The sequence below is a fragment of the Furipterus horrens genome, unplaced genomic scaffold, assembly GCF_987537825.1.
Source record: "Furipterus horrens unplaced genomic scaffold, mFurHor1.1.pri manual_scaffold_11, whole genome shotgun sequence".
Classification (NCBI taxonomy): Eukaryota; Metazoa; Chordata; class Mammalia; order Chiroptera; family Furipteridae; genus Furipterus; species Furipterus horrens.
In genome coordinates, this window is record NW_028327181.1 from 57,748,711 (window position 1) to 57,764,394 (window position 15,684).

General features: G+C 46.3%; 1 protein-coding gene and 1 pseudogene across 1 annotated transcript in view; one reads left to right on the forward strand and one right to left on the reverse strand.

The window, feature by feature from the left end:
* Positions 1–15,684, forward strand: part of ITGAE (integrin subunit alpha E) — a 59,149-nt gene that overhangs the window by 4,332 nt on the left and 39,133 nt on the right. The window contains exon 2 of the mRNA XM_090257331.1: positions 11,586–11,706. Within this exon, the coding sequence (XP_090113457.1) occupies positions 11,586–11,706 (121 nt within the window). The remainder of the gene's footprint in view (positions 1–11,585; positions 11,707–15,684) is intronic.
* LOC149997826 (large ribosomal subunit protein eL8 pseudogene) lies at positions 144–8,384 on the reverse strand (annotated as a pseudogene).

The window sequence follows — 15,684 nt, forward strand, 5'->3', positions numbered from 1 at the left end:
TTTCAGGTCACCTCTTCTGGGCCTGGCCCTGTGCTGAGCCAGGCTTTGCAGTGGTGGGCGTGGGGGCTGTCTGGATGACTCAGAGCAGGTCACAGTTTGGGGGAGACAGACTTAATCACAGATCACTCTGACCCAGACAGGATTTAGTCAGAGCCAGACAGAAACACCACAGCATGAGGGGGCTTGGGGACCAGTGGGTTCCTGTGGCTGGGAATCTGGATGGGCTCCTGGGGCAGGGTGTGCCCGAGCAGGGCCCCGAGGCTGGGGCGGGGGTGGGGAGGGGCGAGGACGTCCTGCTGGGCATGGCAATGCTTGTGCAAAGGCCCATAGGTGGAGAGTGTCAGGGAGTGAGGTGCAGAGGAGCTGGACATAGCTGGGAGCAGACCCGGCAGAAGGGGCACTGGGCTGGGCAGAGAGGTGCCTTGGAGGCCCAGAGGAGGACACTGGACTGTCTCAGGGGGTTTACGTCATGTCTAAGTTACCCAGGCAGTGAGAAGTTCTCACCCATTAGTGGGCTGACATTCACTCTTAACCAGCCTGGCCAATCAAGACGCATGGGCTCGGCATGAAGTGGGTCCAGCAGCCTGAGGCCACATTCCCTGTGGATAGTACTCACCCTCCCCCACTGGGGGTCTTGCTCTGGAGCCCTTGAGGTCCCTGGGTAGGCCACAGCAGGTCTGTGAGCCCCCCTTTACCCATCCAGCACCTTGCCATACCAGGCCCGGCCATGACACACAGTGTTTGCCCTTGGGAACTTTCTGGTGGCGGGGGGACAGGCAATAAGGTAACAGGAGTTGAGCAAGGTAATTTCAGATGGTGAGAAAAGGTGTGTAGGGGTACAGAATCGCCAGGGGCTGTCAGGAGGTCAGGAAGGCTTCTGGGAGCACGTGCATGGTGAGGACTAGTAGGAGCCTGGAGACAGCCTCAAACAGAGCACTCAGGAGGCCAAGGTTTGTGCAAATGTGCACTTGAGGCTGGGAGGGATACATGGCCCCCAACGGGGCAGAGCTCATGGGTTGCTTCCAGTGTCTGCATTCTACTTTAGGGCAGTGGCGGGGACGGCGTGGATAACAGCTCCGGCCGGGGTGCAGGTTTGTTCATCCCGTGTTTTGTTCTGGGTTTTTTGTTTTGGTTTTAGTTTACCCTGCCTTCTCCCAATTCATTCAGCGTTCTTGCTAAGAGAACCCCCATGGACTTTTTCTTCTGGTTTTCTGTTATTTTTGCTTCAGCAGAATAGTTTGGGGGGTTTCCCCCCAATTTTGTGGATGCTGTGAATGACATAACTGATCATTTTCATCCTTATGTTGATTTCAAGAAAGTTCATTTATTCATGCATTTATTCCACAAATAACTTTATGTGCCTGCTGTGTGCCCGCGCTGTGCTCAGAGACAAAAGTGGGCCCATCAGTAGACAGGGCTGGTGCTCACAGGCATACAGGTTAGCTCTTACTTAGCTGCCCGGTGTGATGGCACCCCTCCTTTCTCCCCCTCCCTTTTTTAAACAATTCTTTTCCTTCTGTCCTTTTTTAAAAAAGTCCACCTGCCCCATTATTTGAAAACAAGTTTTATCTTAGTGTATTTTGTATTTGATGAGTCACCGCAAATCCTTCCGGGCAAGGCAGAGGTGTAAAGGGAAAGAATAAAGCGCGACCGCCCGCCCTGCGCCGGCTGAGGGGGGAGGGGCTGCGGACGGAGAGAAGGGATGCTGCCCGCCGCGCCCTCTCCCTCCCGCCTCCTCCTGGAGCCTTTGGAAGGTTGTTTTTTAATAACACAATTGTAAGCATGTACAGAAGTAAAGAAAACAGCAGTAATGAACCCAACATGCCCACCACGCAGATGACACTGTTACCAAGCTCTCTTCCGCCAAAGCATTGGAAAGCCTTGCGGCTCAGCGTTTGGTCTGGGGACCAGCAGCGCGCACCGCTGAGGAGCTGGTGGGAGAGGATCTCAGCTCCAGTCCCTGACCTGCTGGAGCAGAAGCTGCGTTTTCACAGGCTACTTGGGTGATTCCTTTGCACATTAATGTTTTGGAAGCATTGTTTTAAAATAATGTTTTGGAAGCATTGTTTTAAAATAATGTTTTGGAAGCATTGTTTTAAAATAAATCCAAACATCTGTCATTTCACTCCTACATGCGTCAGTACACATTTCTGACATGTGGATATTTTCTTAGACAGCTGCTACGTTTTCATCACCTGGCAAAATCAACAATATTCAAATCTTCCTGTCCTTTGACAGTTAGTTTGTTCAAGTCACGGTCCAGAGTGGCCCCCTCGCCCGTGTTTTGGTCTGTGTGTCTTTTTCAAGTCCTCGCTTTACTGCAGAGCTAGGTCACTTGTCTTGTAGACCATTTCACTCGGGATTTGCTTGTGATTGGTTCTTCTAACCCCTAAATTTCCTCAAACCTGGAAGTTAGTGTTAATGGCTTCCTTAAATTCAGGTTACACATTTTTGGCAACCATACTCCAAATAATCCTGAGGATTTTGCCGTACTTCCTGCATCTCAATCCCCTTTTGTTTGTTTTCCTGAAGTATTTTATACACTTGCTACTCAAAATGAGGTCTGGTGACAGCAGCACAGGTGTCCCTTGGAAACTTGACAGAAAGGTGGAGTCTTGGGCCCCCATGTCCTTCCTCGGGTGTCACACCAGGAGACACATATGCCCGGGGACCCATCTGGGGACCCTAAGATTAACTAGTGGGCTCCAGGGCTGTCAGCCTAATCGTCAAGTGCTCTCCCAAACTCACTTGTAGTGGCATCCATTGATGATCGCAGCTTGAGTTAGTTATCATATAATGGCTTGCAAAACTGTGTTTTATGATTGTGTGATTCTTCTGTGAAGAACTTTTTCTCATCAGCTAGGACTTTTTGGTGACCCTGAATACAGTTTTACATCAGAAAGACAAGAAAATTGCTTAGTATTCTCCTTTTAATAGTCAATTTTCAGAGTAAGGGGATGGTTCTCATCACTTCCAATGGTGACCAATGTAGTGTTTTGATTTCTTCCCTCTCTCTTAAATATCATTATGAACCCATGGAACCATATATATTCAGTGTGATTCAAACACTTGCAATTATTTTTAAAAAGATTTCATTTACTTATTTTTAGACAGAGGGGAAGGGAGGGAGAAAGAGAGGGAGAGAAACATCAATTTGGGGTTGCCTCTTGCACGCCCCCAACTGGGGACCTGGCCCGCAACCCAGGCACGTGTCCTGACTGAGAATCGAACCAGCGACCCTCTGGTTTGCAGGCCAGCACTCAATCCACTGAAACACACCAGCCGGGGCTGCAATTATCTTTTTTACGTGAACTATTCTTGAAATATAACACAGAAAAAATGAACAAATACAGATAAGTGAACTTTCAAATTAAATCAAATCCATGTCACGGTACTCATTTCATGAAATGGAACATTGCCAACATCTCAGAACTACCGTATGGCCCCTTCCAATTATCACCTTATCCCCAAGGGTAACTACTCTCCTGACTTCTAATACCATAGATTAGTTTGCCTGTTTCAAACTGTTTAAATGGAATTATACATTATGTTCTATTTTGTTCCTGGCACCTTTCACTCAACATTGTGTTGATGAGACTTATCCATCTTGTTGTAGATTACTTTCATTGCTGTAGAGTATTCCTTGGTGAATATACCACAATTTACTTACTTTTTTCTATTGACCCTGGCTGCTTTGGCTCAGTGGATTGAGCGTCGGCCTGCGAGCTAAGTGTCGCTGGTTCGATCTTCCAGTCAGGGCACATCAGAGAAGGAAAACTCTGACTCCAAAAAACCTCCGCTGCCTTGCGGCATACCTCTTCAGGGGAAAGGCTAAGGGGGTAAACCCCGACAGAAAATCCGGAGCCGGAGTCCCTAAGGCGGTTTGACATTGCAGTCAACACCGGCAACTCCTGCGGCGCACCTGAAGCCAAGCTGTATTGACTCCGTCTTTCCCTTGGACCCTTCAGCTGCGAAGAGAGGGTGGGTCTGCTGCATGGGCAATAGCAGACCCTCCATATCACCCTGCCCAGGCTCTGTAGCTTCAGCTTCACTGGAGAGGACACTCCAGCGTCATCGCAAGATGTCGATTCAACACGGGAGGAGACAGATACCGTGTCACTCCCGAGTTGGACTGCACAGCCATTCTTGGCGGTGCAGATAGACTCTTAAGAAGCTACACCATCGTCTCTCGAGACGGACGGCTGCCGCCGCCGCCGCCGCCGCCGACGACGACTTACTTTTTCTATTGTTGATGAATATTTGGGTTGTTCCAGTTTGGGGTTATTGTGATTAGTGAGGCTATGAACATTTTTTACCATGTCTTTTCATGAACACATTTCTATTGGTTATACATCTCAGGATAGAATTGCTGGCTCATTAAAATATAATTAATTATATTGAGGCATATGCTCAGCTTTTTAATTGATACTGCCAGAAGGCTTTCTAAAGGGGTTGTACTAATTTCCGTTCCTAACAGCAGTGTTTGAGAGTTCTAGTTGCTTAACATCATTGTACTCCTGAAATAAACTCCACTTGGTTGTGATGTTTTATACCTTTTATATATCTCTGGATTTGGTTTGCTAATGTTTAGGATTTTTGCACAGATGTTCAAAAGAGATGATCACTTTTCCTTCTGTGTGTTGCTCTTGTTGGGTTTTAATGTCAATATTATGTGGGCCTCATAAAATAATTGGAAACTCTTCTCTTATCTTCTGTTCTCTGGAATGCTTTTTATGAGATTGGCATTTCTTCTTCAAATGTCTGGAAGGGCGCATCTGGGCCTAGAGGTCTTTCTAAGGATTTAATAGTGGGTTAATATTCTTTTTATATGGGATTATTAAGATTATATTTCTTTTGTCAATTTTGGTAAATTTTTATTTTAAAGGATTTGTTCATTTGACTTAAATTGTCAAGCTTATTGGCAAAAAGTTGTATATTCTGTCCTCATTATTTCTTTGATGTCTTAGGATCTATTCTGATGTTCTCTTATCTGTTCATTTTGGTATTTGGATGTCCTCTCTTTTTTTTCTTGATCAGTTTGTTAGGGGTTTATCAGTTTTGTTAATTTTTTTATTTCTTTTTTTCCCAGCATTTAAAGAGTTTATTAGACATATAATTACATTCAATGAAGTTATAAGAGAGCTACAAAATGGAAAATTAAGAACACATTGATAAAACCTCAAACATATCAGAATAAAATTCAAACGTTTTAGCTTATATCTATACGTTTATCATTTTTTAAATACAGAAGGACCCATTAAACATTTATATAATAAAATTAAATGTCTGCTAAATGCAGAGAATTTTATAGTACAATGCATGGTTACATATCCCCTGTCCTCCACAATGCTTACATTACTTCACAATTATAATAATTATTAAGCTAGTAATACAAAGGAGAACATTTTTTCAAATTAAGATACCTTTTCCTGTATGTAGCAAAGACTGCCTTCCTGCACCAAGCAAAGAAGTGACTCTTGAAACACTGGGTGCAATTTTTTTATGCAGCGTGGGACTGATGAGCTGACAGTTTTGCAACAGGTGATCAGGAGCCACATGCTTATTGAACAAGAGCATCCTCGTAGCTCCTGCTGTGCTCCTTGCCTTTGCCATCTAACCTCTCTGGCAGCAGCTGACTCCATGCGGAAAAAGCAAAGGCAAGGGACAGCCGGGGCTCTGCCAGGCCAGGCGGGTTTTGGGGGGGTGTTTGGCAGGGCCAGAGGCAGGAGCTGCGAAAGAAGCGTGTAAGCCACACCCAGGCCTGACCAGGGTGGTGTCCCTATTAATTTTTTTAAAAACAAATTTTACCTTTGTTGCTTTTCTCCACTGTAGGTTAGTTTTCTATTTCCTTGATATATGTTTATATCTTTATTCCTTTCTGTCATCTCTCTGGTTTGATTTGCTATTAGTTTAGCTTCTTGAGATAGAAGTTTAGATGATTGATTTTTAGCTTTTTTTCTTTTTTTAACATATGCACTGAGGCTGTGCATTTCCCCTAAGCACTGCTGTTTCCCACAAGTTTTGATTTGTCATATTTTAATTCTCAGTAAGTTCAGAATACTTTAGAATTTCCATTGTGATTTTATCTTTGACCCTAGGTTGTTTAGAAGTGTATTAATTTCCAAAAAGCTCAGATTTTTGTTTTCTTTTTGTTATTGATTTCTAGTTTTAATTCCACTAGAGTCAGAGAACATATTTAAATTACTTCAAACTATTGAAATTTATTGAGGCTTGCATATAGCCAATTTTGGTAAGTGTTTTCTGTGCACCTCAAAGACCGTTTATTTTACTGTCGTTAGGTAAAGGGTTTCATTTAGTCCATTAAATCAAGCTTGTTAATTCTGTTGTTCAGATCTTTTATATCCTTATTGATTTTTTGTCTGCTTTTACAGCTAATTTGAAAGATTTGTTAAAACATAAAGTCTCCCACTTTGGTTGTTGAATTTTGTAGTTTTTCTTGTAATTCAGTCAGCTTTTGCTATATGTATTTTGAAGTGATGTTGTTATTGGATACGTACAGATTTTATTTTATTTTTATTTTTAATTCTTTTTGGTCAAAGGAGAATTTTTATTACTTTTATGTGTAGAAAACTCAACAGTGTACACTTAGGCAGTTCCTTAGCTTTGGCCATTTCCAGCTTGGCAATGCAAGCCACCAACTTTGGGCTCAGGACGTTGCCTCCCAGTGGCGGCGGAGCTCATCACGTCTGTCGTTGCAATTGGTCCATACAGCTTCCACCAGCTTGGCCAGAGCTCCTCTGTCTTCCGAGTTAACCTGTGTGAAGGCGTGGTGGTGCAGATCTTCCTGTGGCCTAGACGCTGCATCCTGGCCTTCCCCTTGATGATGCAGTAGGGAACCCCCATCTTCCCGCACAGGGAGGGCAGGAAGACACCAGCTCAATGGGATCCACATCGTGTGCAGTCACGGCCAGCTGAGCCTTCTTGTTCTCCACCAGGGTGGTGACAGTGTTAACCCTGGCTGGAAGGACAGGTGACCTCTTGATAGAGTCATCCCCTTTGCTGGCAGCTTTTTTCTCAGCCCAGGCCAGCAATCTCTGTTTCTTCTCTTGCTTAGTCTCTGGTCGGTACTTGTGGGCCGGCTTGAGCAGCTGCATAGCTGTTCCGTGGTCAAGGCCTAGGCGAACTGGTTAATGGCAAGCGGCGCTTTCAGACACTTCCAGAGAATAGCCAGTCCTTTGCCTCTGCAGCAAATGTAGCGGAGCCATTTAACAAAGCAGGTGAGGTCACTTTTGGGCCAGATGTCCTGCCCAATGCCAAAATTCTCGGACCTTTACTTAAATGTGGGATTTACTACCTTCTTGGCCTCCTACTTCTTCACGGCCCCTTAGCCCCTTAGCCTCTTTCCCTTTGGCTTCTTGGGTGGTGAGAGGAGAGAGAAAGGAGGGCAGTTGTGTCTGGATACAAATTGTCATGTCCTCTTGGTGAATGAAGAACAACCTGTTGGTATGTGCGTATTTCCTTCTCTTACATAAAACATAGCATAGTCTATAAACCTATCTTCGCTTACTTATTTTAATTTGTTCCTAAAATCTCTACTGCAAAATAAAAAGCCATTCATTGGAAAAAAATTTTCCTATCAATTTCAATGAAAAATTGTGATGCAGTCCATCCAACCCAATACCCCATTTTTACTAATGGAAAAATGTATTGCTTGACCAATAAATCAAGTTTATATTTAAAAAACCCCAACAATTTGAATACAAAGATACAATTTACATATACAACTTATTGTAATGAAGGTTTATTGTCCTCGTTAAGGAAGGAAATGCAGACTTAACATAGGTGGTGAAGGATGGGTGTGAGGGAGTCATTATTAAGAAGGTGTTGGAGGAGAAACCCTGGCTCTCACCGACGCAGTAAAGAATTACAGATCAGTGAACATATTAGTGTGCATGCAAAGTTTATTAGTGAGTGGGAGAGCAGAAGCAAGGGTGGCCCAAGGCTGGGGTGGCGAGCTGGCCCTAGGGTGGCCAGAGGCCCGGGGGCCAGAAGGCCAAGAGCACCAAGAGAGCAAGTCCTTTGTTCTGAGGACTATACAGTTGGTGGAATGGAGTGGGGGAGTTACATATCGATTGATGGATAAAGGTGGAGCCAGCTTTTCTCAAGGGGACGTGACTACCCAAACTTAGGTATGTGTAGGGGGTCTGTTGCCCAAATCCTTATTCTTGCTCCAGACTCCATTTGTTCATCTTGTTGTAAAACAGATACATGACAGGAGGCAGTTAATTAAAGTTGGGGCAGTTACCGAAAGCTATTTATGGGCTCTTTCTGTAAGCGGTAGGGACTCCCTGTAAAACAGACAGTGACCTGAGGTAGGCAATTACCCAAAGTTGTTTTATGGGTCTCTTCCCTTTGGGCACCATGGACCCTCTTCCACCTTTCTGGCCTTGGGATGAAAGCACAGTTTCAAAGGCTTTCCTTCCCAGCTAGTAGAAAGGATACATAGAATCCCAAGGACTTTCCTCCTCCCGTGCTAGCATGGTGCTTCCTGTGATGCTGGAGCACCTGGCAACATTATCAGACCAGGCCCAGGACTGCTGAGTTGGCAGGTGACACATGTCTCCCTCTGCTTCTAGCCTCCTCTGTTAAGTTTTTTTTTTTTTTAAAGATTCATGGTTATCTTGCACTCAACTATATTTTAAAGGAAAGCTATACCATGGAAAAACACCTTGAGGGCAAAGTAAGTACGAAACCGGAAGGCACTTTGAAACACTGGAAATAGCCTGTGTACTGAACAGACTGCAGAACCAGAAAAGATGCTACCTCTTCAGCCCTCCTGATTGGCACGCATGTGCAAACTGAAGTGGGTGGGGTTTATCCAAACATGGCAAGCAATACAAATTTGTTCCCTAGGATATTGTTGGGCTAGAAACTTTCATATTAAAGTAAATTGGTGCGTGTGTTTATTCCCTGAAAGTGTGATGTCAAAATATCATTTGTTATGGCATGTTTATTTTGTGTCAGGGTACATCAGAGAAGGAAAACTCTGACTCCAAAAAACCTTCGCTGCCTTGCGGCATACCTCTTCAGGGGAAAGGCTAAGGGGGTAAACCCCGACAGAAAATCCGGAGCCGGAGTCCCTAAGGCGGTTTGACGTTGTAGTCAACACCGGCAACTCCTGCGGCGCACCTGAAGCCAAGCTGTATTGACTCCGTCTTTCCCTTGGACCCTTCAGCTGCGAAGAGAGGGGGGGTCTGCTGCATGGGCAACAGCAGACCCTCCATATCACCCTGCCCAGGCTCTGTAGCTTCAGCGTCATCGCAAGATGTCGATTCAACACGGGAGGAGACAGATACCATGTCACTCCCGAGTCGGACTGCACAGCCATTCTCGGCGGTGCAGATAGACTCTTGAGAAGCTACACCATCGTCTCTCGAGACGGACGGCTGCCGACGATTTTGTGTATTCAGAGAAGAAAAAGTCATTATACTATCATAAAATAGGAGTTCAAAAGTGGTATAGCTTTTTAAGAATCATTATGGCAAAAAGTTAATTGACCAATAATTGAACAGGTTAGTCTGTAGACTGAACTTTACCTTGCTTTTTTCCACTTAAATATAGAGTTTTAAGCAGTAGAGTGGTCAGACCATGCTGTTAAGAATTCTTCCTGGCAGCTGCGATAGAAAATATGTAGCCAAAGGGACAAGTCTTGGAAGAAAAAGGTCAGGGGACTAATGAACATTTCCAAGTAAGAAACAATGAGGTGAGTGGGGCTGAACTGAGTCCCAACTGAGGCCCAAATGCATATGATAATTCCAGGAATGATAAAGGTCATATTTCAAATCTCTGGTGATGGTGTTGACATAACTTTATTTGTAGGGGGGGAAAAGTAAAGCTGAATCCTTATTTCACTTCATACACAAAAAATAAAATCTAGATGGATCAAAGACTTAAGCATAAAAAATGGAACATATGGAATACAAAAAAACATTGAGTGAATTGGGAGATAATCTCCGAGTAGAGAGGCATGACACAAAACTCAAGAGTCATAAAAAATATAATTTGATTACTTAAAAATTGTGGATGTGGGAAAAAAATATCATACTCAAGTCAAAGGGCTGAGAAACACTATCTGTTAACACATTGACAATTTCTTTTGGATTCAAAAAGCTCTTACAAATGAATAAGAAAACAATAAATACCTTGTAAAATGGATAACACATATGAATAGGCAGTAAATGAATTTATAATAAGACTTGACCTCACTCATAATTAAAAAATAGTTTGGAACAAAATGATGAAATGCTCTTTTAGAAAAAGAATGGAAAAGTTGCACGCAACCAGTTGTAGGACACAGGCCTCCTCCTCTTCTGTCGGAGTGTGAATTAGCAGAGTTTCTTTGGGTGGCAGTCTGGATACATCAGTTTTACCCTCCAAGTCTTTTAATAAAAAATTTCAAACATACCAAAAACTTGGAAAAAAGTGTACAGTGAACAATTACATATCTCAGCTAGATTTTACAATTGTTAGTATCTTATTTTGCGTTATCACATATATAATATATATTTATATTTTTACATATTTATATTCTCCATTACATGAAATATATATGCGTATATATCCACTCATATATATTCATCTAACCATCCATCAAGCCATCTTCAATTTTGATGCATGTCAAAGTAAATTGCAGACATCAGTACACTTTATCCCTTAACATTTCAGCATGCATATCAACTAGAATTTAATATTTATATAGGGTTCTTTTGAAGTAAAATTTTGCATACAATAAAACACAAATTTTAAGTGGACCACTTAATGTGTTTTGACAAATGTGCATACCTTTGTAATCCAAACTCCTATAGGATGTAAGATATTTCCATCACCCCAGAAAGTTCCTTCCTGTCCTATCCCAGTTAATCCCCGTCCTGGCAATGTTTTACTACAGATTAGTTTCACTGATTCTAGAACATTATTCACTTGGAATTATATAGTAGATACTCTTCTAAGTAAGTAAAGCTCTTTCATAGTGATGTGTGTGACCCACCCATGCTACTGCGTGTGTCAGGTCCCTGCTCCTTTGCACTCCTGAGTAGTATTCCACTGCATAGTGCACCACAGTTAGTTCATCCCTTCCCCAGGAAATGGACATTTGGGTTGTTTCCAGGTTGGGACTGGTACAAATGAAGCTACTTTAAGCATCCTTGTGCAGCTTTTTGAGGACATGTTTTCTCTTGAGTCACTTGGGGGTACATAGTCTGAATGTATGCAGACCCTTGCCTTGGGGCTCATTGTCTGTTTTAACTTTGGTACAAAGACACAGAGATGAGCATGTGCTACATGACAGGTACAGGAAATATGCGGTGGGAGGTAAAGAAGGTGGGCAGTGTTTCTGGGGGGGAACCAGGGAAGGCCTCCTGGGGATGGGACCCTGGTGCTGACATAGCTCAAGGTCCAACACGCCTGCATTTCAGTCCAGCTCCCATGACAAGAAAAGCCCTTGGGAGTCTTGCTTTTCTCTCCCATGTAACAGGGATGCAGAAGTTGATGGAATAATGTGCAGAAAGGCCCAGCCATGGCTTCAACAGGTGCCTGTTTTGCTAAATATTCTCTTCTGTTCATAGGCCTGGCTCCTCTGGTGGCCTTCAATGTGGATGTGGACTCGACCTGGGTGACTCCCGAGAGAGACGGGCCGTATGTGCTCAGCTCCCTTTTGCACCGAGACCCCAGCAGCAAAAAGACCTGGTGAGTGGGGCCTGGCAGACAAGCAGCCTGAGGACTGCGGGGGCCCCAGAGAAGACCTGGGCACCCCCAGCCTGGGGAGGCCATCCTTGCACTCTCCCAGGGGCATGCAGGGGAGAGAGAGGAGGAGGAGGGGAGCGGCTGTGAGCCCGGCCCCTCTCCTCACCTGGCCTCTTTCTTCGCTGCCAAGGCAGGGGTGAGTATACTTCAAAACTATTTTAAAATAAAGTTTTTTAAGGCTCTTTTGTCTCTTACAAAAGTAACACATGCTCAATGTAGAAATTTTGGACAGAGACAAAAATATTTTTTAAGAATAGAAACTATGGGGCTGGAGGGAGTGGTGGCTAAGAGGCAGGCTGTGGGCCTGGTGGCCGTGGTTCAGTGACAACTTCACTCAGTATTTAGAGCAAGGTGCCCGCCCCCCAGCCTCGCTTCTCATCTCTGCAAAGGGCCAGCGCTTTACCTGCCTCACAGGGCTGATGCAAAGACTATCTGAGTTCATGCACACAAAGAGTTTCACATCGTTTCAGGCCAGATTGAAGCTCCATAACGTTATCTTATGTTTTTAAAATATCACTTGTACCCACGCATTAGATGAGCAACAAACTTTACATCTGATAGCATTCTGTCGGTGAGGATGTGGTAACACTTTCGAGAACGTTAATTGGTGTAACCACCTTGGAGAACAAGTTTGCTATATGTGGTGAAACTGAAGATACACGTGGCATTGGACTCGGTAATTCCACTACCTGATACCAGCCCTCGAGAAATTCTCAGGTCAAGGTGTTAATGGTAGCCCTGCTTGGAATGGCCAAAGACCGGAAATGCCCATCACTCCGAAAACAGAAGACGGAAGCTTTCAATCACACACCGCAACCCAGCGGTTCGTAAAATGAATGAAAGGAGCACAGTGGTTACTAAGGTAGATCAATCCTGAAGCACATGGCAAGGAGGAAAAGGCAAGTTGTAGAATTATGTATATGTGGCCGTTCACACAACAAATATTTGTATGGGGCACCTACAATGAGCCAGGTCCTGAGGCTATGGAGTGAGCAGAGCAGACAAAAGTCCTTGTGCTCAGGGGCAAGAGATAATAAGCAAGTGAAATGCGTGTTATTATCAGAGGCTGACTGGCGGTGTGCTGATGGGGAAGCATGGCTGTAGGTTTTGTTTTTCCCAGTTAGCACCAAAATGACATTTAGGACTGCTTTTATTTTGAATCCAGGATCCAGTCAAGGTTCCTGTGTCATGCATCGCTGGGTCTCTTAGTCTCTAAGCTAGAGAAACCCTTCCTCTCCTGGTTTGTTCATGCGGGTCGAAGGGCTTTTTCTGAGCCTGCTCTGCGACCCAGCCCTGCTCAGGCCCTGCTTCCCTCTCACCCCCGCCCCTGCTGCTTTGCTTTTGGACAGAGCTTAGGGGATGCCTTCCCACCCAGCACACCTGAGCCATGAGCCCAGGGTCCAGACAGGCCTAGGGGCAGAGCCAGGTGAGGTGCTCAAGGTCCCTGGCTGGCTGGAGCGTCACATGTCCCTGAGCTGAGCAGAGCAGGAGCCCTGTTTGGTGGGAGGACGGGTGGGCAGTGGCGGCCCCCGAGGCAGCCCTGGGACTTGGGCCAGGACACTGCCAGCCAACAAGCTTGGACCCCTTGCTGGGCTGTGGTTTCTTCATTTTTACAGTGAAGAGGCTGGTGACCATTCAATTCAAGTGGTGGGGGCAGGGCCAATTCACTCATTCATTCTTTCTTCCTTTCACTTATTCATTCACTCAGCGAGTACTTACAGAGCATCTCCTCTGTGCCGAGCAAAGTTTGGGGGACAAGATAGTGAAAGAGATGCAGTGCCTTTCCTCACGTGGCTCCCACGTTTGTGAGAAAAATAGACAAATTGGGAGGTGACAAAGGAGTGATAACTGTTCTGGCGGGGACGTCCAGGGCCCATTGGGGACATAGAGGCAGGTGTCTCTTTTGGGCAGAGGATGTGCATTGACTCTGGGACTTGGGGGTTGAGTAGGAATTCGTGGGAGAAGGCATGGAAGCGGGAAGCCTGGCTGGGCCCGGACGCGGGCCTGAGCAAGGTCAAGGAGCTGAGACCGTGTCGGTGGCTGAGCTGAGCGTGGTGAGAAATGAGCTGGGGGAGGTGAGCAGCATCTGGTGTGGGGAGAACCAGAACGTGCTGACGCAGGGCTGGGGACAGCGGAGGTTAAAAGGTTGTTAAGAAGCTTTTGGCTGCAGGAATTTGAACCAAAGATCGGTGTACATTGTTTATCTTTTGTTCTGGTGAAATTTAATTGACATATGCCACACGGAAAAATGCATACACCATGAGCAGCTCAGTGGAAGTTTGCAAATTGAGCCGCCCCCTGTGGAGGTGGCGACCAGACCCCGAGCAGGACATCACCAGCTGCGCCAGCCCCAGGCCCTGCCCTGAGCCAACCCCAGCTGCAGCGGCCTCTCTGTGCATTAGTTTTGCCTGCTCTTGAACTTGTTATAAATGAGGCATACAGTATTACGTTAGGCTTCTCTCCCTCCACACACAGTCTGTGACTTGCATCGCGGTCTTGCCTGAGACAATGGTGCTCGTTCTCCTTGCTAGAGTTCTTGGGTGTGAGTAGCGCCGAGCATGGCATTTGGGCTTTTATGAAGAGCAGGGCGTGCCCAGCCATGGAGTTGCTGGCCTGCAGCTTACGTGCTGGCTTAGCGTTCTGTTTCCCAAACTTCTCGGTGCAGGGTGTCCTCGTTGTTCCACAGGTTCGCGAAGCTGGGTTTCAGTCTGGGTTATTTGCGGCCATCTCCTGCTCAGTCCCCAGCGCCAGGCTTGACAGACTTTAAGGCTCCCTCCCTCAGAAGTCGAGCTGAAAGGCCACAGCGGATGAGGGGAGTCCTGAGCCCACCAAGGGTGGGGGGAAGAGCCCTGCTGAGCTCATGAAAAGCTTTCTGAACACCTGCTGGAGGAGAGGGGAGCTCATGGGAGGATGTGGTGGAAGGTGCTTCTGGGGGTGTCTGTCACACATGATGGAGCCTGGGACCACGCGCCTGCGACATGGGGCAGGAAATGCTCTGCTGGCCACCAGGCCACAGAGAGAGGCGCGGGCTTCCCGGGTGAGGATGACACATCCCTCTCACTCCCTCATGCTGTGACTCCCTAAAACGTAACAGCCAGCCCTGGCTGGTGTGATTCAGTGGATCGAGCACCGGCCTGTGAACTGAAAGATCTCCTGCTTGATTCCTGGTCAGGGCACGTGCCTGGGTTGCGGGCCAGGTCCCCAGGTGGGGGCGTGCGAGAGGCAACTGATTGATGTTTCTCTCTCTTTCTCTCTCCCCACTGCTCTCTCTAAAAGTAAATAACTAAAGTCTAAAAAATAAAAAAATAAAATAAAATGTAAAGCCAGGGCTGGCAGCATCATGGGCATGGCTGCTCTAGGGGGAATGGGATGGGTGGGAATAGGCTGAGCAGAGACAGGTTAGAGTTGGATGAATCAATCAGATGGGCTGTCAGTGGGTGGTGAGTTCACTTACTGTTTAGTTAGTTTATCAGTCACTCAGTTAACAGACCTGGAGATCAAGAGACCAGCCACCCTGGGGGAGGTGATAAAGAGGTGGGGAGGAGGGGCAGCCCAGACTGAGCCCCCGGCCACCACGCTGCGTGGCACCCTTGGGCTCTGCAGTGCACAGCCTGCGCAGCTGCGCGTGGTAGTCTCCTGGGAACTCACAGTCTAGGTGGGAACAAAAGCCAGGGCCGGGGATGGGTTCTAGCAGTCAGGGCTACCTGGAAGAGTCCAGGTGCTCCTTGCTTGGGGAAGGCTTCCCGAGGAGCTGGGGTTTGGGATGATGGCGCAGCAGGAAAAGGAAGGGAAGGGCATTGCAGGAGAGGAGGCAGCCTGGCCAAGGCCTGCGGAGGCTGCTCCAGGCCTGCACCCACCCCACCTGGACTTGGTCCGGGGCAGAGCCCAGTTCTGATGTGCTGGGGCCAGTGAGAGAGGCAG